This window comes from Notolepis coatsorum (genome assembly GCF_963971535.1).
Source record: "Notolepis coatsorum genome assembly, chromosome: 7".
NCBI classification, from domain to species: domain Eukaryota; kingdom Metazoa; phylum Chordata; class Actinopteri; order Aulopiformes; family Paralepididae; genus Notolepis; species Notolepis coatsorum.
The window spans coordinates 114501465-114525993 of NC_140171.1; the positions used below are offsets into that span (position 1 = coordinate 114501465).

The following is a 24529-nucleotide window of genomic DNA, read 5'->3' on the forward strand; positions in this document are numbered from 1 at the left end:
TTGTACCCATTCTGCAATCTGTTAAATAAAGTTTTCATTCATTCACCCTTCACTCAAAGAAATGTAACTCATTACAATTTATTACTGGAATTGTGTTGTATTCCCCTCACCTAGCAAACTTAGGTGGATTTCAGTCGAATCCTAGTGGGCCAAAACAAACCAAGCCCAATATGACAGCAATTCATGTGGCCATGAGCCTGCATCAAAAATACATAATACCAAAAAGTATCTACAGAATTTAATATAAAGAGACCATACCATACAAGAGTTCTGGAAATCCTTTTTATTGTGAATACAGTATACCATCTCATAATATACATATCGTATAAAAACATCTGATAAAATGAGGACCTACTAAAAAATCAAAACAATACTAATCTCTTATCCGTGGCTTGCTGGAAACTGACCATGTTGAACTGGCTGACACAGACCCTCTACTTTTGTCAGAACTATACTGTTTCACTGGAATTCTGTTGCTAGGGAAGTTTTGGACCCAAGTGTATTTCCCGTCAACTATTGCATTAGCAAACATTGCAACAGGAAATAAACGTGGGCCCGTTTAGAATGTTGTTGTCACTTCAAAACTGTCTATAGCTTAACCAGTGAGCAAATGCAAAGGTGCATAAATATACCCTTAAAACAGGAAAGTATTCAATCCCCAGAGATAGCTTAGTTGTTCCTTTACAAAAAAAAGTATAATGGGGCGGCTATGTGGTGCAGTGGGCAAGGCGCTCACCACCAATGCAGGAGACGCTGGGTTCGAGCCCAGCTCTCCGCATTGCTATCAGCTTGGCTGGTCGTTCATACTAATACAATTGGCAGTATTAGGGGGTGGGAAGCTGATGGGTGGGGATCGGACGTTGTGGACAGCGACTCCTACAGGTCGGTTGGTGCGCAGCAGAATCAGGAAGCGACGGGGGCGGCGTGCCCTTCAAACGCAGACCCCCGACGCTGAGAGATCGCGCTGTGCAGGTGAAAAGATGCGACTGCTGCTTCCTTGAGTACCGGAGGGGACACGTGATGTAAGGCTTAGTCCACATTGCAGCCGGCTTGTGGGAGGCATGGCCTAACAGCGTTCGAGACAGGGGAGGGTAGAATTGGACGATACGAAATTGGGATGGGAGAAAAATAGAAAATGGGAGAAATGGTACTGTCGTGGTAAAAGTCATAGTATCACCATTCACCATAATTCAAACCATACCTTTCGTAAAAGAGTTAAAGGAACACACCAACATTATGGGAAATGCGCTTTCAGTCTTCTTTAGAGTCAAACAAGAAGATGGATAATCATTTCTTCTCTGTGCGTTCAGTAAAAAGCTATCCAGCTGCAAGCTAGCCTAGCACAGTACAAATTAATGGAAGCAGATACAGACCACTAACAGTTGGAGTTTTAAAGAAAAGAAGAAATGACTGAAAGCACATTTCCCATAATATTGGTGTGTTCCTTTGAGACCACTACCTCTGGAACAACCTGGACACCTGTTGAGATGGGATTGGATCCCACCAGAGCAGCCTTCCATCTTCTTTGATACAATAAAGGGAAAAAAAACACAAAAGGGAGATGGACCACAATATCTCAATAAAGAAAGAAACAGGGTCTTTGCTACCAGCTCAAAGGTTTTAATGTGGCGAAGGTCTTCATCTTTTCATGAAGTTCTTCTCCAAGGAAGCCGGGGTCCTCTGTATGGAGTGGATTTTCCTCTTCACTCTGTCCTCTAAGGAAGAGCTGTAAGCACTCTCCAACTTCATGTTGCTGCAGGAAGGAAACATTGGCATTACAGTTACATTTAGTCATTTAGCTGATGCATTTATCCAAAGCGACTTACAAATTGTGAACAACAAGTCAGCAGGAGGGGTACATCACCGTCGTTAACCGATGCTTGAGGGAAACACTGATCGTGTCCACTCTAGTTTCTAAGCGACTACTGAAAACCCATTTGAAGAGTGGTGCTCATTTGCTGAAAGTTTTAATATCTGTAACGTCTACCAATCTAAATGAAGTGCTAAAAGTGTGCCAAGCTGTTTGGGAATTTACAAAAGAATTCACAAAAGTGCACCCTTCTTTCCAATGAAAACCCACCACTATCGTATATCCTTTCCATTGACGACTACTAGAGAAGCTACCTCTGTAAAGACACAGGTGCCCAAGTGGATACCAAGCCTTATATCAAGCAAACACTTACTGGATGAAGCCAGCGTAGGGATCATGCTTGACACTTTTCTCCCGCTCTTTCTCCTGCTCCTCTTGTCTCTTGTAGCTCTTCACGTTATCTTCTCTCTCCTCGTCTCTCTGCTTGGCGAAGTCCATCATCTGCACTCGTCTCCGCTCCAATTCTTCAGCAGAAAGCTGTCTAAATTAAGACATTCAAATATTTGTAACACTGCAGGTTTCAACTACTTAAATTGAAGACTTTTAAAGATAAATTTAATAGCAATTTCACGATCATACCAGCAAAAAACTAAAACTAAAAATGTAATACCTGTGCAAATTAAATGTAAGACTTTTAATACCCCACAGATACCCTGTAGCATGATGGTCTCAGTACGACCACTTCAACGATTATACATTATGTTGTGTTTGTTACCGGAGCACTGCAAGACCCTTACTTGGATTTGTGGTTATTCTGTCTGTGGTAACGCTCCTTCTGTGGACTAGGAGCTCTGCCGTGGACCCTCTTGTCTGATCTGTGGGAGGAGTGGTCTTCTCTGCCGTTCCTGTGAGGCGATCGAGAGAGGCTCCTCTCGTGGCGCCCAGAGTGGCTGGAAGGAGCTGTGGATTGATGATGTCTCCCGGCAGGTACCTGAGGGAGGAGATGAGACCTTAGTGTGTAATAAACTTCTAATGGAGGTTGAACAACCGAATATCATCTCAACTTAAGTGCACTTCATTAACACAAGTCTGTGCCAAAAACAGCTTTTTATGTGTTTGGCCGCCGACCGTTGAGTGCCATAAACGTAAAAAGTTGTTTTTGGATCTTTTTACTTTGATCCCCGCTCTACACAGTTGCTGCATCATTTAGGCACGTCCCGACACATTGGAACTGCTATCAGGTGGCAGTATCGTCCCGTGTCTGAACTGCATGGGGCTCTGGGCTGATAGTCAGTTTCAGTTTCTCCTCGCGAGTGGCCCCTCCTTCTCCTCGGACAGAAATTCACAGTCCTCGCCTCGGAATTCCGTTGCATAAGCGTATTTGACCATCGAAACGTGTATAGACATATAAACTGGTAATCGCGATGGCGATGCGATCACTTGGAATTATTCTTTTGGAATACCTTCTGGCTAAGGTAAGGTACATTCTATGTCTATTTTACTGAATCTGAAACGTGTTTTTCTAACGATCACAGTTATGTGTTTCACCAGACGAAAAACATGCTTGGCAAACACGATCATAGTTTTTTTAGTTAAAATGACCCCCCCCTTGATGATTTTGTGATGATACATATATACAAGCCATATACCTGTGATTTGGGAGTATTCTGGGTTTCAGGGGATCAGCCAGAACGGTTTGGGCTTATTGCACATAATGCGTTTTATCTCGCGATCTATGAAAAAATACTGTATTATCTTGAAAATGCGATGTTTAGCGTGTAATAAACTACAAACTACAGCGTGTGGAAACAAACTATTATTCCCAGGCTGGACTACAAGTAATGTTTGTCGAAATGGGCCACACCATGTCTCTACAGCTATAATACAGAACACAAACACAGCTTCGCAAACATAGTGCAACAACCACGGAAACAACTAGAAAGGCTGGCATTGTAAAGGTAAATTAACCAAACAGCGTGGCACTCAAAGTGTTAAGATGTCACCGGTACTGTCAGGAAATACTGCACTGCTTACTGACCTGGAGCCCATAGCCAGTGTGGTGAGAATGATGTTTGTTTGAAGATTCCTCCCTTGAGTGTGACCTGAGAAGACGTCATTGAAACAAATGCTTAGATCTCTTGTAAATAAGTTTCAAGTTTGTTTATTATTCGTCACAACAAAATACAGAATACTTTATGATGAAATGCTTGTTTATGTATGAGCCCCTGAGTGTGCTACATACAGGGGAAAAAAAGAAAATTATTATTATTATTCATCGTTATTTCTTTTATTCAATATTTTTATTCATTGCTCTCACACGGACCTCTGGGTTACCATAAGGAACCACTCTGAGATTGCTAGAGTGCAATACCGGCCGCATCCAGGTAGGTGGCAGTATCGCCCACCCTTCGAAAACCTTTTTTTCACACCCGGTATTACGTTTAATTCACTCCGGGCGCAGTTTTTTTTGGTCAGGCGAGTCTAGTGGTTCACTCATGACATTGAAACTCGTCCAATGCCCCCGATGCATGTGTTGTGGTGGATTATGTTGGCGACACGATGGACACCAATACTGGAAATCGCGATCAGACAATTGGAATATTCTTTTTGGACTATATGACATCAACCCTGCTTTGATCCAACCATGATTTCACATCGATCACAACGACCATGTCAGGGCTGTACGTTAACTTTTTTTGCACATAGCACTGGTGCTACAGAGGTTGATAGTTTTGTAGCACAGGCCAAAATCTTGTAGCACAAGTATAAAACATGTTATATTTGTAACAGTCACAAATGTGCCTATTGTATTTGTGTTATTTAGTTGCAGTGCCATGTTTGGCTGTCATTTAGTATATCGCCATGTGTTATTATTACTATAATAGTAATACTCTCATATGCTATTTTCAATTAATATCATAAACAACATAAGGAATATTAGCATAATTTTGAGTGGACTGAAGGAATGAGTCAGCGTTAATAGTTTTAAATGCAAATAATTTATTGAAACATAGAAGTGGGGTCGGTTGGGACACACACACACACAATGGGGGACCCTGATGTAAACAAGACAAACGTCTTTCTCTGGTCTGCATCCCCTTAACAATTGTGTGTATTGAGCCGTACTGTACTGTACCCATTCTGCAATCTGTTAAATAAAGTTTACATTCATTCATTCACACACACTGTTTCAACTCACCACCCCTGCATCATATTGTAGTCTAGTCTGTCTTCAAACTTCCACTCCTCTCGAAATTTTTTATATTTGAATATCAACATTATCTGTCCATCCTCAGTTTACTATAATATACTCCTGTCCTGAGTCCTGACTAGTGACTTCATCGTCTTTCCAAACGCACGCACGCACACACACACACAGGGAAGGGGAGAGAGTGCCCCCCCATTTCCCTTTCCACACTGTGTCTGCTGGCTCTGCCTGTGATCAGGATTAGCTTGTTAGCTTGCTAACGTTGTAGTGATTGTAATGGTACATAAACGTTAATTTCGGGCGATGTGCGCATAAAGGAATGGCGACGGTGCAAAGCATGTAGATGCATTTGACCCGTTGCGAGAAAAAAAAAACACCACGGACTTATTTCGGGACGTGTAGGCGCACTGCTGTGTTACGCAGCAGCAGTGCGCACCAACACGCTGCTCTGCTTGCAAGCACGGATAGGGCGGATATGACTCGTCGAGTTGTCACGGAGTTTTTTCAAAATAAGAGTATCATATGCACCTGAATGTTGCTAGCTGTCGAGCCTAGTTATTATAGCTGGAGCTGCGCGTGGGCAGAAATGAGACCCGCTACAGGATTTTCAAAATAAGAGTATCTATATGAACCGAATCCCTATCGCACCAGTGCTAGTGAAGTAAATCCATTCATCGCACAGACCGCTGTTGCTGTAGCACGTGCGAGATATATCTCGCACTGTACAGGCCTGGACCATGTGTAACGCACTCCAGAACATATGCCGTTGGTGACGATCAAAGCATAAAAAACGACCCCCCCCCCCCTGTCATGCATTCATGATGAAACATAATACCTATTATATACATTTGATTTGGAAATAGTAGTGTGTCCAGGCGAGCAACGCCAACGTTTTTAGTAAAATTCACGTATTGGTCCATAGCGCAGTTGTGGAATTAGCCAGGATCACTCTGAAATTATACTTATATTCACCACGGTATAACACGCGAACGTATACATGAAAAAAGGTATTCTTTTGAACGATGTTTGATCAATGATAGTTGATGTCAAATGAGCCATAGTATTGTCTCCATAGCTATAATATAGATATAGCCCTGCAAACACCGCCACGCATTCCTATCTCTTAGAGCGGTGGCGCAGTAGGAACAAAGATGGGCTAGGCCCGCGGCGCTGAATGAGTTAAGAAGAAGTAAGTAAAAAGTAAGTATGGGAATGTTCAGCCAATATACATATATACAATACAGAGTAAAATGAGTAACAGTGAGGTACAATGCAGAAAGGAGATGAGGTACAAAACTTAGTGCAAATGAGGTATGAATGTAGTGCAAATCTCTTTAATAATAGATAAATATAAAGTGTGTTAAAGTGTCTAAAGTGAGTGTACATGTGGATGTGCGTGCACTGTGCAGTGAGTGTTGATGATGGGTTGTTACATAGTGTCATTGTCATTGAGCATCCTGATAATAATTTACATTAACTGTATTTACATCAATACAAAAATATAAGATGAGGTGCATTTTGGTAGAGTTGAAACATTTTGGGTGTGTATTTTATTAGGCCAGGGGGGGGGGGGGGGGGGGGGGGTGGTGCTATATAAATAAAGGTCATTCATTCATTCATACAAAGTGACTTTCCAGTCTATTAGTATAACGGCTAGGCTATGTTTAAATGAACATGCCAACATTATGGGACATGTGCTTAGTCAGACAAGAAGATATCTGCGGATGAAAGCAGATATGAACCAGCGAGCCTAGCTGTTGGCCAAAGAAACACCTCTCCCGGAGCTTCAAGCTAGACTAGCTGATCTGTATCCGCTTCCATTCAGTGTGCTAAGCTAGGCTAGTGTAGCCGGATAGCTTTCTACTGAACGCACAGAGGGGAAATTGGTATCCATCTTCTTGTCCGACTCTGGAGAAGACGGTAAGCACCCTTCCCATAATAATAATAATAGAATATAATGCAGGACTTAACTCAGAAGTCTTTATTCGGCATGCAGCGATGGGCGGCACACACACAGGAACACACATGCACTGTTTTTAGGGTCGCCGATGCGAATGAGCTCTGTTGGCATGTTCCATTAAATCACCAAGTCTCTTGCGTACCTGTGTTTTTTGTCATCTTCCTCCTCAGAGCTTGAGCTCCTTCTCTTGTGTTTCTTCTCCTTTCGCCTTTCTTTCTCCTCCTTCTTCTCCCTCTTCTCCTTCTTTTCCTTCTTCCTCTTCTTTTTCTTGTCTTTCTTTTCAAGATTCTGACGAAGCTGTGAAAGAGCAGATTATTCCATTATGTTTCACCTGAAATGTCACCTGGCATCATACCGTTAGGATTCTAACCAAAAGCTCATTATCGAGTGACTGGTTGTTGTTCTGGGCAGTCGAGTTGGTTGTAGCTATTCAAGCTGCAACTCAATCAATTCTGGCAAACCGCACAACAGATAACATGCGATACCAAAAACACTAAATATATCCTTTCAGAGTCAATTCAGAGTTAACCGCTATATATGTTGCTGCTTTTCAGGACATGTTATGACTGTTCCCTGTTTATTAGTTCAAGTTCTTTATTTGTCAAATACACAACAATACAGGGGGCATTGCAGGTAGGCCTGCCACGATAACACATTTTGCTGGGCGATTAATTGCCCCCGAAAATATCGCGATAAGCGATATTATTGCGACCGGTTAGAGAATTTGTTTTGAGACATTTATTTCCCAAAACTTTTATTTTGAAGCCCACCGCTCCGTCTTTTCTGGTGTTTTAGACTTTTATTTTGAAGCCCACCGACCGGACCGGAAGTATTGTTGTGATTATCCTAAGCAGAACCTATGAGCCTACAACTTGTCTCGTCCGGTTCTGTTTTTGAGCTAATGATAAAACAAATGTTGGTGAACAACTAACTTTAGGTTAGTTTTAACGTTAGCTACTAACGTTAGATGCAGCTACTACAGGCAATCAACGATGAGGAGGAAGCGTCAAAGCAGTATATAATAGAATAGCTGTGGTGCGTAAGCACTGCAGCACGACTCGAAACTACCGGAGTGTTATAATAAATTAATTCATGTTTAACTTGTCCCCGTGTCCAGTCCTTTGACTAGCCCCACCCGTTCATTGTAAACAATGATGCATGTAATTGTATTAACGTTATTCTGTGTTGTACTTGTAGCTATGCTATACGTTGTATTTCGTTTGTTAGCTATTTAGCTAATGTTGTTAGCATGGAATGAGAATCAAAGCTCTATCTTTCATCTTTATTTAGCAGTCCAGTTTCTCCGGGCAGTAGCGAGTAACTACTTGGGTCTAAAAATAGCTAACGTTACACTATAAATAACGCTACTTGGTTAAAAGGAGCAACACTATTGAGAAATGTAGTTAAGCTATGTGACGTTGCCCCACGGAGCTCCCGTGCTGTGCTCTGTAGTAACGTCAGCGGCCCGCCTCCCAACACGGACAGTGACTGACAAGGGGCACTGGTTCCGCCTCATTAAAACAAACGCGCAAATAGCAATTAATCGCGCCCGTCAAAATCATTGCATTCATTTTAATTATCGCAGCAATTAATCGATTTATTGCTTATCGCGGCAGGCCTAATTGCAGGTAATGAAATTCTTGTGTTTCGAGCTCAGACTCAACAGTGCACAATTAAGAAACATCAATGAATACAAGAATGGTAACAATAGGCGGTAGTAGTAACATCAAAATAAAATATAAAAAGAGGCGAGATAAAATAGTAAATTATTTACAGAAAGTGTCTTGCGTGTAGTGTATGTGCATGATAAGGTGCAGGGTGTGTGTGTCCAATAACAATAAGTAGTAGTACGATACATTAAATATAAAAATTAGGTAGATGGCTTCCGGTTTAGCTATAGAATGAAGTAAGTCGCATGTGACACAGCTGCTCACCCGTTTTTTTTTTCCGTTTTAAAAACATATTTATATACCACCAATGCGTGTAAAACTTGACGCATATATCAACTGAGATTATCAACTAACTATATTGACTGAAAGATTCGAGATGCCATTAACAAGGAAAGATAAAACGATTGCAAAACCAAGCGCAGAGGACCCGCCTATGGCCGCGGGATACGTGCGAAAAATAGCAGAGGATATGGACGAGTTGGCATCCCCCTCAACCCCTATAAACATCTCCGCAGATACGGAATATATCATCCGGGAAATGAAAAAAATGGAAAAGACAATAACCGACCGAAAAAGTAGATGCTATCAAAGAATCTATCGAATGCAAAATAGAAGCGCTAAGGGTGGATGCCGACGCACATATTAAGCGCACCGTAGCACTGGAAACTGGTTTGGAGGAACACCAACAGAATTTCAGTCGGATCTACAAAGACGTAGCTGATATCAACAATAAACTAACGGCTGAGATGAAGGGAAACTACAAAGAACTCAAGACGGGGCGGCTACGTGGCGTAGTGGGCAAGGCGCTCGCCACGAAATCTGGAGACGCTGGGCTTGCCTGTTCGAGCCCAGCGCTCCACATTTGCTTTCAGTTTAGCTGGTCGTCCATACTAATACACATTGGCCGTATTAGGGGGTGGGAAACTGATGGGTGGGGATCGGGCATTGTGGACAGCGACTCCTACAGGTCGGTTGGTGCGCCTGCGCAGTAGAATCTGGAAGTGTCGGGGGCAGCGTGAGCCTCCCACGCGTTACTCCTCGCCACTGAGAGATCGAGCTGCGCAGGTGAAAAGATGCGACTGCTGTTACCTCAAGTACCGGAGGGGACTTGTGCTATGTATGACTTAGTCCACATTGCAGCCGGCTTGTGGGAGGCAAGAAACAGCGTTCGTGACAGGGGAGGGTTGAATTGGATGTTACGAAATTGGGATGGGAGAAAATATAGAAAATGGGAGAAAAAGTGGATAAAAAAAAATAACTCAAGACGGAGCTCAACGATATAACGGCTGAGCTTAAAGGAAAACTCCAACATTTTGGGAAATTAGCTTATTTAACATCTTCCCTGGAGTTAGACAAGAAGATGCATACCTTTTTTGTCTCTGTGCGTGCATTTAGCTTAGGGAACAGTCGCTCTGTTAGCGTAGCTTCATCACTGGAAGTGGGGGAGGGTTTGAGCCTGACGTTCCCTAGTGCCCTACAGTCACGAAATACACTCCAAATACAACTCCAAAACGTTACCATGACTTAAAATCCTCTTACCTTGACGATTAAAAGCCTCCCCAATTTAGAAAACAGTAATCCAATGGCTGGTATTGATATACTACTAACTACTGCACGCTAACGGAGCTAACCGGACACTCAAGCAGATAACGAGAGCAATGACTTCCTTTCTGGGGGGTTTCAAAATAAAAGAGCGACGTCTATAGCAGCGGAATACGTTTATTTTGTACATTATCTAACGTTAACACGAACCTAAACTAACGTTACAACTAACCTAAAGTTAGTTTAGGTTCGTGTTAACGTTAGATAATGTACAAAATAAACGTATTCCGCTGCTATAGACGTCGCTCTTTTATTTTGAAACCCCCCAGAAAGGAAGTCATTGCTCTCGTTATCTGCTTGAGTGTCCGGTTAGCTCCGTTAGCGTGCAGTAGTTAGTAGTATATCAATACCAGCCATTGGATTACTGTTTTCTAAATTGAGGAGGCTTTTAATCGTCAAGGTAAGAGGATTTTAAGTCATGGTAACGTTTTGGAGTTGTATTTGGAGTGTATTTCGTGACTGTAGGGCACTGTAGGGAACGTCAGGCTCAAACCCTCCCCCACTTCTAGTGATGAAGCTAAGCTACGCTAACAGAGCGACTGTTCCCTAAGCTAAATGCACGCACAGAGACAAAAAAGGTATGCATCTTCTTGTCTAACTCCAGGGAAGATGTTAAATAAGCTAATTTCCCAAAATGTTGGAGTTTTCCTTTAAGCGAATCAATGAAGGACAAAAAGCTAAAATATTCGAGATGGAATATCAAAGTCGCAAGTTGAATATTCGTATAGTCGGACTGGACGAGTCGGTGAGCTGCACACATCCTGAAGCGTTTGCGACAGAATTACAGAAAATCCTGGGACCAACAATCCTTCCTACGGTACCTGAGGTGGAGCAGTGTTACAGATTGGGGACCCGATCCAACGACAATAACGTCAGACCCAGAGTGATAATGGTTGTCCTGCGTCAAGTCAGAACAAAATAAATGATCATTCGTGAGACCCGCAGGATGAAAGGCAATCTGAAACACAAGGATATATCAATACACTTCTTTGAAGATTATTGTCGGGATGTGGTGATCTTGCGGGCCAAGTACAAGACGGTGATGTCCCAACTCTATCTGGAGAAATACAAACCCATATTAATATACCCTGCAAGACTTCGCATCGTCGATAAACAAGGAGAAAGGGTTTTCCTCAACTCGCCTGAAGATGCAGTCAAATATATGGCAGCACAAAATGCAGGATAGTGTATAAACAGCCTTTTAATCTCTGTTAGGCATGGACACCATATTGTATAAAGTTTAATGAACCGCTGATTTGGGACAGAGAGACCTACGAGCTTGGAGTTATTGAATGTTTTCCCCGTTGGACTTTTATTATTGAGGACATATTGGATTTAAAATTGGAACGATACAGAGAAGATGAACATGACGTTGAAGCGGTCCTTATTTTAAGAGTATGGAATTCTAACAACATTCCGGAACATACTGGAACATTCAACACTGTAAAAACGACATATTGGAATAATCTAGAACAGTGGTTCTCAAACTTTTTACACCAAGTACCACCTGAGAACGTAGCTGGCTCTCCAAGTACCACCATATGACCGGCGTTAAAATACAGTCTATTCAGCTATGCACAGTTCACGCAGGAGGCAAATGTATTCCTAATACCATTATTTATTGTTAACTTGTCAGACACAGCCACAATGTACAAAGGGATAGCACTAGAACTAGCAAACGCTTCCACACAACTCATACAATGCAAGGGGCATTGAGAACATAATAACTAACATTCTCTCTCTCTCTCTCTCTCTCTCACACAGCAAGCAATTCTCCACTTGCACAAATTGAAAGTAGGCACTTCCGGCTGACTTCCGGTTGCCAATAGTACTTCCTGTCCCATCCAAATACATTGGTTTTAGCTACTTTTCTCCCCTTATTTAAACAACTTTGTCGGCACAGAGAGGCAATGAAACGTTTGTATTATTATAGTATAGAATGTATTTAATAAGCAAACGTTTGTCAGCAGGGTTTTTGGGCTGTATTTCATGTAAAAACGTTTACTGTTAGTTTCCTTGCTCAGCCAGCATTAGCCTTCATTAGCTAACAGAAGCTAGTGGTTAAACAGGCCGGATTAGCTTTGAGCTAACTATCTTTCCCGACCCATGTATTCCCATTCTAAACATAACGTCAGTTTACAAAACATGACCTGTCTATATAACGTTGAGGAACAAATTATAAGTGTGTGGGTGTGTGTTTTGGTGAACATTGGACTGCAAACAGAAAATGCATCACAGTTAGACAGTAGCTACTGTTAGCTGCCCTCCGGATTAGCTTTGAGCTAACTATCTTTCCCGACCCATGTATTCCCATTCTAAACATAACGTCAGTTTACAAAACATGACCTGTCTATATAACGTTGAGGAACAAATTATAAGTGTGTGGGTGTGTGTTTTGGTGAACATTGGACTGCAAACAGAAAATGCATCACAGTTAGACAGTAGCTACTGTTAGCTGCCCTCCGGATTAGCTTTGAGCTAACTATCTTTCCCGACCCATGTATTCCCATTCTAAACATAACGTCAGTTTACAAAACATGACCTGTCTATATAACGTTGAGGAACAAATTATAAGTGTGTGGGTGTGTGTTTTGGTGAACATTGGACTGCAAACAGAAAATGCATCACAGTTAGACAGTAGCTACTGTTAGCTGCCCTCCGGATTAGCTTTGAGCTAACTATCTTTCCCGACCAATGTATTCCCATTCTAAACATAACGTCAGTTTACAAAACATGACCCGTCTATATAACGTTGAGGAACGTTATCTCCCGGGACGAGTAGCCACGTTAGTTAGCCAGCAGGGATGAGAGCAGGGGACTGGGGAGGGAGACATGGTGAGAGCAGGGGCCGGGATGAGAGCAGGGGGCTGGGGAGGGAGACATGGTGAGAGCAGGGGACTGGATGAGAGCAGGGGGCTGGGGAGGGAGACATGGTGAGAGCAGGTTGCTAACTAACGTGGCTACTCGTCCCGGGAGATAACGGCGCTGCCTGGCTGGTTGTTGGCTAACTAACGTGGCTACTCGTCCCGGGAGATAACGTTCCTCAACGTTATATAGACAGGTCATGTTTTGTAAACGGGAAAGATAGTTAGCTCAAAGCTAATCCGGAGGGCAGCTAACAGTAGCTACTGTCTAACTGTGATGCATTTTCTGTTTGCAGTCCAATGTTCACCAAAACACACACCCACACACTTATAATTTGTTCCTCAACGTTATATAGACAGGTCATGTTTTGTAAACTGACGTTATGTTTAGAATGGGAATACATGGGTCGGGAAAGATAGTTAGCTCAAAGCTAATCCGGCCTGTTTAACCACTAGCTTCTGTTAGCTAATGAAGGCTAATGCTGGCTGAGCAAGGAAACTAACAGTAAACGTTTTTACATGAAATACAGCCCAAAAACCCTGCTGACAAACGTTTGCTTATTAAATACATTCTATACTATAATAATACAAACGTTTCATTGCCTCTCTGTGCCGACAAAGTTGTTTAAATAAGGGGAGAAAAGTAGCTAAAACCAATGTACTTGGATGGGACAGGAAGTACTATTGGCAACCGGAAGTCAGCCGGAAGTGCCTACTTTCAATTTGTGCAAGTGGAGAATTGACACTCTCTCACACACACACACACACACACACACACACACACACACACACACACACACACACACACACACACACACACACACACACACACACACACACACACACACACACACACACACACACACACACACACACACACACACACACACACACACACACACACACACACACACACACACACACACACACACACACACACACACACACACACACACACACACACACACACACACACACACACACACACACACACACACACACACACACACACACACACACACACACACACACACACACACACACACACACACACACACACACACACACACACACACACACACACACACACACACACACACACACACACACACACACACACACACACACACACACACACACACACACACACACACACACACACACACACACACACACACACACACACACACACACACACACACACACACACACACACACACACACACACACACACACACACACACACACACACACACACACACACACACACACACACACACACACACACACACACACACACACACACACACACACACACACACACACACACACACACACACACACACACACACACACACACACACACACACACACACACACACACACACACACACACACACACACACTTAATTTCCTGCATTCTGGTGCAGGAATTTTTGAATGTTTACCCTTTAAATGCCAGTGTTTATGATGGGCATCACAAATTATTGTAAAAAAAGAAAAGAAAACACATTCAATACATTTCTGAATGTTTACCCTTTAAATGCCAGTTTGTGTGATGGCATCACAAATTATTGTTAAAAAAAAAACACAAAAAGTAAAATATTTACAATATATCAAATGCAAAGTACATTTTTCTGGGGGGGATTATTACAGGCTAGGCATGTGTCAATGATTAGCAGCAACACATATTTTGATGGATTTTTTGTAATGTCAGATTTAACACCAATTATTTTCAGAAAAGTGGGAGTATTTCATTTTTTATCTGACATTACAAGAAATCTAAAAATAAATGGTTATGATCAGGGCTGAAGTTGAATGAAAGATTTATGACTGTTTAGACTGCATTACTCTGTCACAGTGATCTCCTGGTTGTTCCCCACTTAGATTATCTGACTATCGCGCTGCTGCAACCAGAAACACTGGCCTGGCCTGCTTCTAAGTTCAGTGGCCTGACTGCAAATTTTTTTTTTTTTTTTTAGCTTTTTTGGAAATGTTTTCAAGTACCACCAGCAGTACCACCAAGTACCACAGTTTGAGAACCACTGATCTAGAACATTTAAAACATTCTTTGATATATGGAACATTCTGGAATAACAGCAATATGTGGCCAGACATACAGCCAGAAGACCTTCTGGGGGAATAACCAATAGCATCTAGCTGCAGAACCACAGAACCATCACAGCAGCGGCTGGCTGAGGACCGGTGGGCCCATCTCGGAATAATATTCTTCATAACGGATCATCGCCCACCCCTGGCCAGGGGAAATGCTGCATATACGTATTTAAAAACTGCTTTTTACTAATTGGAAATATTTCCACTACTTCTCCAATTTATACTCTACGTGATTAAGCATAGCAAAGCTCTTTCAAGAGTTAATGTTTTCTTTTCTTTTTTTTTCTTCTATTTTCTCTGATTTATTGAGGTTCTCTTCTCAGTTCAATACCTCTATATTATTCTTGGGTTATTATAAATTACACAAGTTCCTATAAAATGTAAGTGATTATGGCATGATAATTGAAGCTTATTTTTTGTCTTTATTTTTAGTTTTATCTTATTTTAATTTTTATTTAACGGCCAAGCCACAGTTGACATTCTACTTATGGTAGAATTTAGAATGTTAGATCCTATGGTATACATAGGAATGTTAAGGATAATTGGATCATTCTGGGATATCCAGTGGTTTAAGGGAGGGAGTTATACGCGAAGGTTGTGTTCATGGAACACAGTCCTGTATGATTCTCGGTGGGAGGGGGGAATAGGGGATTTTTAATTGTATACATGTATGTTTTTAAGCTCGGCTCTCAACGGGACCTCAATAATTGGATGTACATCTATTGTAGCTTCGCACTCCAGAAGCATTACCAACAACTACACAACAACATGTATAGATTATGGCTAGTTTGAATATAATGATCTGGAACACTGGTGGAATAAATAATCAACACAAACGCAAAAGCGTGCTCACACTGATGAAAAAAGAACAGGTGGACGTGGCTCTGCTAAGCGAAACGCACATTTTAGAGAAAGACAGATACGTTAGCGGACAACACATATAACATTAGTCACTCTTCCTTTGGAACGAGAACTCGGGGAGTAGCCATAGTCGTTAGACGGAAGTTGAATATTGAATTGAAGGGAGTATGGTCTGATGCAGATGGTCGGATAACTATAGCTAAGATTTTACACAAGAACAGGAAAATAGCGTTGGTAGCGGTATACGCCCCAAATTTATACGAAGTTAGTTTCTTCACTACACTTACCAGAGTAATGTTAGACCTTCCCGAATACTCATTTATAATTGGTGCAGATTTGAATGCCAAGGATGGACAAATCAAACCCCACCTTTTCCAGCGAACAAAAAAATTCATCTAATGCATTAAAGGATTGGTCGAAGATTAAAGGTGTAAATGACTTATGGCGATCACTTAACCCCACGACCCGGAAGTACTCTTGTCGATCTGCGAGACATAACACATTATCCAGAATAGATTATGTTTTTACATCCCCGAGACTATTTGATAACTACGATGTGGAAATGATACCTAATGCATTATCAGATCACTGTTATTTACTCCTAAAAGGAACATTTGGTATACCATCATCCCGAGCCCCAAGATGGCGATTTAACACGATGCTGCTTAATAACAAGGAATTCATTACACAAATCAACGAAGCTCTTACGGTATTCCTACGGATGAATGCAAACTCGGTGCAGGATCCCAGAATATTATGGATGTCGGCAAAGGGAATGATCAAGGATTTCACTGATAGCTTTCCCTCCCAAATACGCAAGAATCGATGCTCAAAACTGGCTGAACTGGAAACGCTTTACTCAACGTTATTTAATTCTTTACAATACAACAACTCGGTTCAACTGGAAAATCAAGTCAATATACTAAAAAAAGAGATTAACGCCATATACATACAACAATCTGAAATGCAAATACGTAGCACAAGACAACAGCAGTACTCCCAAGGTTCCAAACCAAGTCACCTATTAGCTATGCGATTAAGAGTCAACGCAAAATTTGCAGATATAACTACCATTAGAGCACAACAAGGACTTGTTACAGAACCCAAAGAAATAAACACGACATTCAAAGAATTCTACTCCAACTTATACAAATCAGAAACAACCTTCGATCAAAACAAAACGGACACATATCTTAATCAAATTAACCTTCCTAAACTTTCAGAGGATGACGCTAAACAGTTAGAAACACCGATCACACTAGATGAACTTAGGGAGGCCATATCTGAAATGCAAAGTGGTAGGGCAGAAATGTACCTATCCTGTTGGGACATAATTGGTCCCTTATTACTAAATATGATTTTATACTCAGTCAAGGAGGGGAACTTCCATAAGAATGACAATATTGCACTCATAACAGTCCTCCTTAAAAAAGACAAAGACCCCACGGAGTGCGGTAGTTACAGACCTTTAAGCCTCCTCGGAACCGATATCAAACTGTACTCTAAGGTATTAGCCATCAGACTACAAAAGCATATGATGTCTTTAATTCATCCGGACCAAACTGGCTTCATAAGAGGCCGCTTGATCACTGATAACATAAGACGATTACTACACGTACTAGATGCTAACAAGGAAGACAACACACCTAAGGCGATGCTGTCCCTGGATGCAATGAAAGCTTTTGACAGGTTGGAATGGTCGTATCTATGGGCAGTATTAGAAAGGATGGGGTTAGGAAAAGGATTCATTGATATGATTAAAGTATTATACAAAGACCCATCGGCCATGATTACAACAGGCACAATCACCTCCGAAATCTTTCCGGTATCACGTTCTTCCAGACAGGGTTGCCCTCTTAGTCCCGGACTATTCGATCTATCATTAGAGCCTTTAGCACAATATATAAGACAATCCCAATCCATAGAACCAATCGTAATCAAGGGCACACAACACAAAATTAGTTTATATGCGGACGACGTAATACTGTTAATGCAAAACCCCAACACTGCATTGCCTCATCTTCTCAAGTTGATTGAGGACTTTGGCGATTTATCGGGATTTAGGATAAATTGGCCGAAGTCGGCCTTCCTCCCACTTAACGCCCCTGCAAAAAGAAATATAACCCTCCCAGAAAAGATACCGATGGTAAAACACTTTAGATGTTTGGGAGTTGAAATATTTCCTACCATAAGCCAAACGGTGAAGCACAATTACATAAAAATCCAAAACAAAATCAAATACGACCTTGTCAGGTGGTCAAAACTTAAAAACTCAGTACAGGCACGGATATCAATAGTTAAGATGGACGTCCTACCTAGAATCAACTTCTTCAGCTCAATGCTACCGTTACCCCCTCGAAAGGGTTACTGGAAAGAATTACACTCCTCCACATACAAATTTATTTGGAATTACAAACCACCACGTATAAAAAGATCCACCGCACAGAGAAACAAAGCAGACGGTGGTATGGCATTTCCAGATTTCTACCACTATTTTAAGGCGTACACTTTAAGACCACTAACAACATGGTTTGATCCCCAAGCATCAGTATCCTGGAGAAATTTAGAAGAAAATATAGTAGCTCCATATAGGCTGAAGGACATAGTATACACCAAATTATCAATTAAGCAATGCGAACGGAAATTTGGCCCCATAATCACTCATGCGATCCGGATATGGCGTGAAACACAAAAAAAAGATTCTATCCCACATAAATGGCATAATCATACTCCCTTATTCAATAACAATGCACTCTTGATTGGAAAACAACCTATAAGATTCCCTAGATGGGAAAAGCAAGGCATACACTCATTAGGAGACGTTTTCAACAAACAGGGTTTTTGTAGTTTCGATGAAATACGCAAATAATGTAATCTCACCAAGTCCACATATTATTTTTACGCGCAGTTATTGGCATGTTTGAAGGCTCACAGTGTTCCATTAACGATACCAATTGCACACCACAGATACCACAAATTTTTCTATGAAAGAGAGACATCGAGAGGTTTTGTATCAGATTTTTATCATCAATTACTAACGGCCTCGTAAGAAACCCTCCATCTAGACTCTATTTGGAGGAGGGATATACCAGACCTGGAAATAGACTTTGAGTGGCAAGAAGCCTGGGCAAATGTTCGACTTGCATCAAGGAACCCGGACCATCAACAAATCAATCTTAACTATATCCATAGGACATACTTGACTCCTATAAGACTGAACAGAATGAGTCTTAAACAAGACTCCAAATACTCCTTATGTACAAATGGGGACGAGGGGACATTTATGCACATGTACTGGGACTGCCCACCAGTTAAGATATTCTGGAAAGAAGTGACCAGGCAATTATCAAATCTCTTAATTCTGAATATACCTGTACACCCCTCTGTATTACTGCTGAATGATGTTTTTGAGTATGCAGAACATCCACAGCGAAAGAGATTGGTTTTATCTGGTATCACAGTGGCTAAAAAGCTGATAGCATCACGATGGTTTCAACCGGAAAAAATGTGCCGGAAGGTCTGGATTCTTACATATCTCGATGTGATTTATCAAGAAATATCTACAGCAAGAATTTTGGGTCTCAATGAATCCAAAATGACAATGTGGTTAGAAGTGGTGGAGAGAATAAAAGCTAGCATATAATGGTAGTGTATGGTTAGGAACAAGTTATAATGGTTGGATTATCCAATGGGGGGTCCGGGAGGGGGGGGGTACGAGCTAGAGCATATGTGTATAGGTTTTTAGATAACAGGTATTAGGGGTATATCCTGTATAAGACAATTAACTAAATGGTGATTTAATTGGATGTGCACTGTCAACTAATGCTTGTATATCTTATCGTGTGTTGTCATGTTTGTTTATGTGTTTGTTTAAAAAATTATAAAAAAATAAAATACAAAAAATTAGGTAGATAAAATAAAATAGTAAATTTCTACAGAAAGTGTCTTGCATAAAAGTGTATAGCATCTTAAAGTGCAGGGTGCATGTGTCTTGTGTGTGTGTTCAAGAGTTTTTAATAGGGCTATCTCCTGTTCTTGTCCTTGTTCAGGAGTCTTGTGGGTTGTTGGTAAAAGCCGTCCCTGAACCAGCTGGTTCTTGTGCGGATATATATTACAGAATATATATCATCAGCAACAACATTGTTTGCTTTTTACAACTAAATGCAAACTATACTAACAAAGGACTATGATAAATGGTTTGCCTTTTAGTTGAGGAAAATGTATTTACAGACTACTGGACATTCAACGTGCTGAAGCGGTTTGTTGAGGCTGTTTTACATTAAATCATATGTGGGAGGAGTGTTCTTGATAGAGGGATAAGATACACGGTACCCGACTCAACTCTGCCTCCCGCTGCCCTTCTCAGCCTGTTCACAGAGGGATCATCTAGAGCAGCGGTTCTCAACAGGGGTTCCGCGGCACACAGGGGTTCCACGGAGAGCTGTCAGGGGTTCCGCGAGATGCCTGGCAATGTTCTTTAAAAATATAGAATGACAACAGTCTTATTTTGAAAATCCTATAGCGGGTCTCATTTATGCCCACGCGCAGCTCCAGCTATAATAACTAGGCTCCGAAAGCTAGCAACATTAAGGTCATTATGATACTCTTATTTTGAAAATCCGTGGTGTCGTGACTCATATCCGCTCCAGCACACAGCCAATAGGATGCATCTCCACACAGCAGGCTGAGCAGTAGCGTCTCTCAGCTCAGCAGTAGTAGCGTCTGGATCTGGAACGCGGACATTGAAAACAGCAGCTGCAAGGGTAGTGTTTTTGCGACCCAAAACAAATCCCTGCTGTTTTATTCCGCAACGGGTCAAATGCATATAACATGCTTTGCAATCCTTGCCATTCCTTTATGACCACGTTGTGTTTAAGACCGGAATTAATGTCCCGTTACCATAAGCTAACAACAAGCTAAAAGCCCTGTTCAGAGCGACAGAGAACAGCAGGGTGGGGACTTAGTTGGAAGGATGAAGGAAGGGGGGAGGGGGGGGCATTCTCCCTCTATGTGTGTGCGTTTGAAAAGATGATGAAGTCAGACTACTATATTATATTGATAGTAAATGTACTGAGGGTAGACAGACAGATTATGTTGATATTTAAACATAAAAAATACAATACATAATAAATGTATCCATGATCATCATGCAACATAAAACAATTGCAGGAACGGTTTGGGAGAGGAAGGTGTTTTAGGTTGCGTGTTCCAAAAAATTTCAATATATCAAAACGTGGCACTTTATAGTGAACAGGCACTTTATAGTGAATCCAAATTCTTTTTGGATTACAGAAAATTATCCCTAAAGTGCTATCTGTTGCAGCTGCACTGTTTTCCATGAAAATACCATATTTGGATAAGTTTGACCATTTCTAAAAATCTGAAAATCATTATTTAATAAAACACAGAAAAGTATCACCAAGTTACTCTGGATAAAAAAAAACTTTACAGACAACATTGAGACAAAGCTTCCTGACACATCTCCATCCAAACTCTTGGAAGAACTCATTGAAATCTCATCTGATACCACCTGGAGAGCTAGTTTCAGAGTGTGGTGCTGAGTACCAAATATCTCATGATGCTGCAGTTAAGGTGTTGATACCATTCAGCCCCACATATCTGTGTGAAGCTGGCTTTTCATCCATGACAGCTCTGAAAACAAAATATAGGGCCAAGTTGAGCCTTGATGATGACATGCGTGTTGCCTTGTCAAAGATCTCCCCACGTATTGACCGTATTATTAGCCAGCAGCAGCGGACCTCGCACTGAGCTAGAAATGTCCACTGAGTGAACAAGTGCTTATTTTCTGTATTTATTTATATTTTTTGAGAAATGGTAACTTGGTGATCCTTTTCTGTATTTAAAAAAAATACATGATTTTCTGTTTTTGAGAAATTGTCAAACTTATCCAAATATGCTATTTTTATGGAGAACAGTGCAGCTGCAACAGATAGCACTTTAGTGATCCTTTTCTGTATTTAAAAAAAAAAAAACGTTTGTCATCAGATTCAGACAACTTTATTGATCCCGCGTGGGGCAATTCATATTTGCAGATTCACCAACAAGCAACAAAGACAAACAAACAACAAAACATCTCAACGACAGCACGGCAAATAAAGAGTCATTGTATCATCATTGTAGCAAAAAAGACAGGACCGGGAAAGTCTTAATCGTATGTAGGGGTGCCCTGGTATATTTTATTGAACACAGGGGTGCCTTGGCAGCAGAAAGGTTGAGAACCCCTGATCTAGAGTACTGAATCATGGCGTTTGTGAATTGATGTCCGCAATCTATTTATATGATCCCCGAAAGAACAACATTGACGTTTTCAAGATGCAGAGAAACAGCTGCTATCTCTCTATCTAGCGACATTGTTACACTTTTACGCCAAGATCTTGTATATCGGATGTTGAAAAGCTTTATCGAAATATTGTTGCAAGAGTGTTTGCAACTATAGATGGTTAGCACCGGGAGAGGGCTAAACTGAAGACAGTCAAAAATAACAAAAAGGAATGTGATGAAAACTACAATGCCATGAGTTTCCATGAACTAAAACGGCGGACATTCATAAAGCTGCCGAGATGTCATCTAGGGTCCACAATGCAATGCGCACAGTCTGAGCACACTTCTTCTGTGGTCACGGACAGCCTGCTGTAATGCTGGATGCCTTCTAGCCACTATCTTCCTGTCTTTGGAAAAACCATACCACTGCCCCTAGCGTATTGACCACTCATATTCAAGAAAGAAACAGAAAAACCTATGAAGAAAATGCTGTGATGTGGCTAGTGGTGGTAGCAGAGAAGAGGACGAGGAAAAAGCTGGATGCTATACTGGAAAACCCCTCCCAACCCCTCTGTGAGGAGCTAGCCAGGATGAGGAGCACATTCAGCCATAGACTTCTCCCCCCACGACACACCACTGGTCTTTCGTGCCAGTAGCCATCAGGCTCCACAACCGTGGGCACGGACTGCTGCCAATTGCTGGAGAGCTAACGACTCTTAGGACTATCTGACTCTTAACATTTTGAGTGCCAACCACGAGAAATCTCGTTATTTCATGCCATGCGTTGAGTGCCAATGACGAGAAATCTGGTAATTTAATCGCTATTGCTTTTATTAGCGATATCCATTCATTTTTCATCAATCTAGCCTCACGTTACCATTGGGACTGTCTATGAGCTCGAACAGAGAAAATACCGCCCCCTATCGTCTCCCGGATGGTAATGCACCCATTGGATTGGACTCAATGAAAATGTATGAGAAAAAAAAAATCCAGGTTCCACATTTTACTTCTCAGGCATGTAACCCGAGCCGATCGGATTCATTGTGGACCCTCAGAACAGCGTGGAATATGTGTTTCGAGTACCTAACGTTGGATCAATAAACGCGATCGATATTTGGAATGGCGATCAGGAATTGAAATAATCTTTTTGCAGAACATCTGATGTGAGGTAAGGAATCTACGTTACCAGTCTTGGGGTAATCAGATGTATTTTTCACATATATCTCAACGTGTCTGTGTGTGTGTGCGTGTATGACGTTAGCGCTGACCAGGAAATAGATAATCGATTTTTCAGCCCGCTTCTCTAGCATATACTATACTATATACTATACATATACTATCGATAATCTAGCGTTTATTTGAAAACTATTCATAAATAGGCCGAAAAATGACAACGTGTTTTGTGTATTCCACTAAAGAGCTATTTTCACGGAATCTTTTATTTTTTTGGAAATTTTCAAAAAAAAAAACAGTTTTTCAAAACGGTATAAAACGGAAATGTACAGCTGAAAAAACAATCAGTTTCGTACATGTTGACTGCAAGCAAGTCATTGATAAGCGACGGGCGTATTAGACACATAGCCATAATATAGAATATAGAAATAGCTCAGTGAAAATCATGAAATATCGGAAAATCAGTCCAAAAAGGCTGGCATTCAAGCGATAAATAGTGCGGCCCCTGCTGGCACTCAATGTGTTAATAATAAACACTGCACAGACTCTGGTGCAGTGTGTTACTACCGTTTGGACCATGTATACCAGGGGTAGGCAACCCTAGGCACGCAGGGGCATTTTTATAGGCACAGGGGGCAGCAATAATAATAAAAAAAAATATATATATATATATATTTTTTTAATATTATAGTGAAATATTTTGCACTGTTGTCACATTTATCTTGTTGAAATCCTCCCACAGGTTCTTTTTACTACCACATATTTAATTGAGACCCTTTATTTGTTTATTATTTCAATTGAGCTGGAAATACATTGCTACATCATTCAGTAACATTTGCAGAGCCTTATAACAAAAACATTATTACGGTCACCATTGTGACCAGTGGGATTAATCAACAAATTTTATTATTTATTTTTCTATTTCATTGAACATTGCACATGTTAAAAGCAATTTTTTTTACTCAAAATGTGAGTATTACCAAG

At 41.2% G+C, this 24529-nt stretch overlaps 1 protein-coding gene across 1 annotated transcript in view; it reads right to left on the reverse strand.

Moving 5' to 3' along the window:
- Window positions 1-274: 274 nt before the first annotated feature.
- cwc25 (CWC25 spliceosome associated protein homolog) overlaps window positions 275-24529 on the reverse strand; it is a 35198-nt gene continuing 10943 nt past the window's right edge. The window contains exons 5-9 of the mRNA XM_084318604.1: window positions 7121-7275; window positions 3849-3912; window positions 2608-2801; window positions 2184-2351; window positions 275-1753 (exon numbers count right to left, since the gene is read on the reverse strand). Of these exons, the coding sequence (XP_084174730.1) occupies window positions 1639-1753; window positions 2184-2351; window positions 2608-2801; window positions 3849-3912; window positions 7121-7275 (696 nt within the window). The 3' untranslated portion in view covers window positions 275-1638. The remainder of the gene's footprint in view (window positions 1754-2183; window positions 2352-2607; window positions 2802-3848; window positions 3913-7120; window positions 7276-24529) is intronic.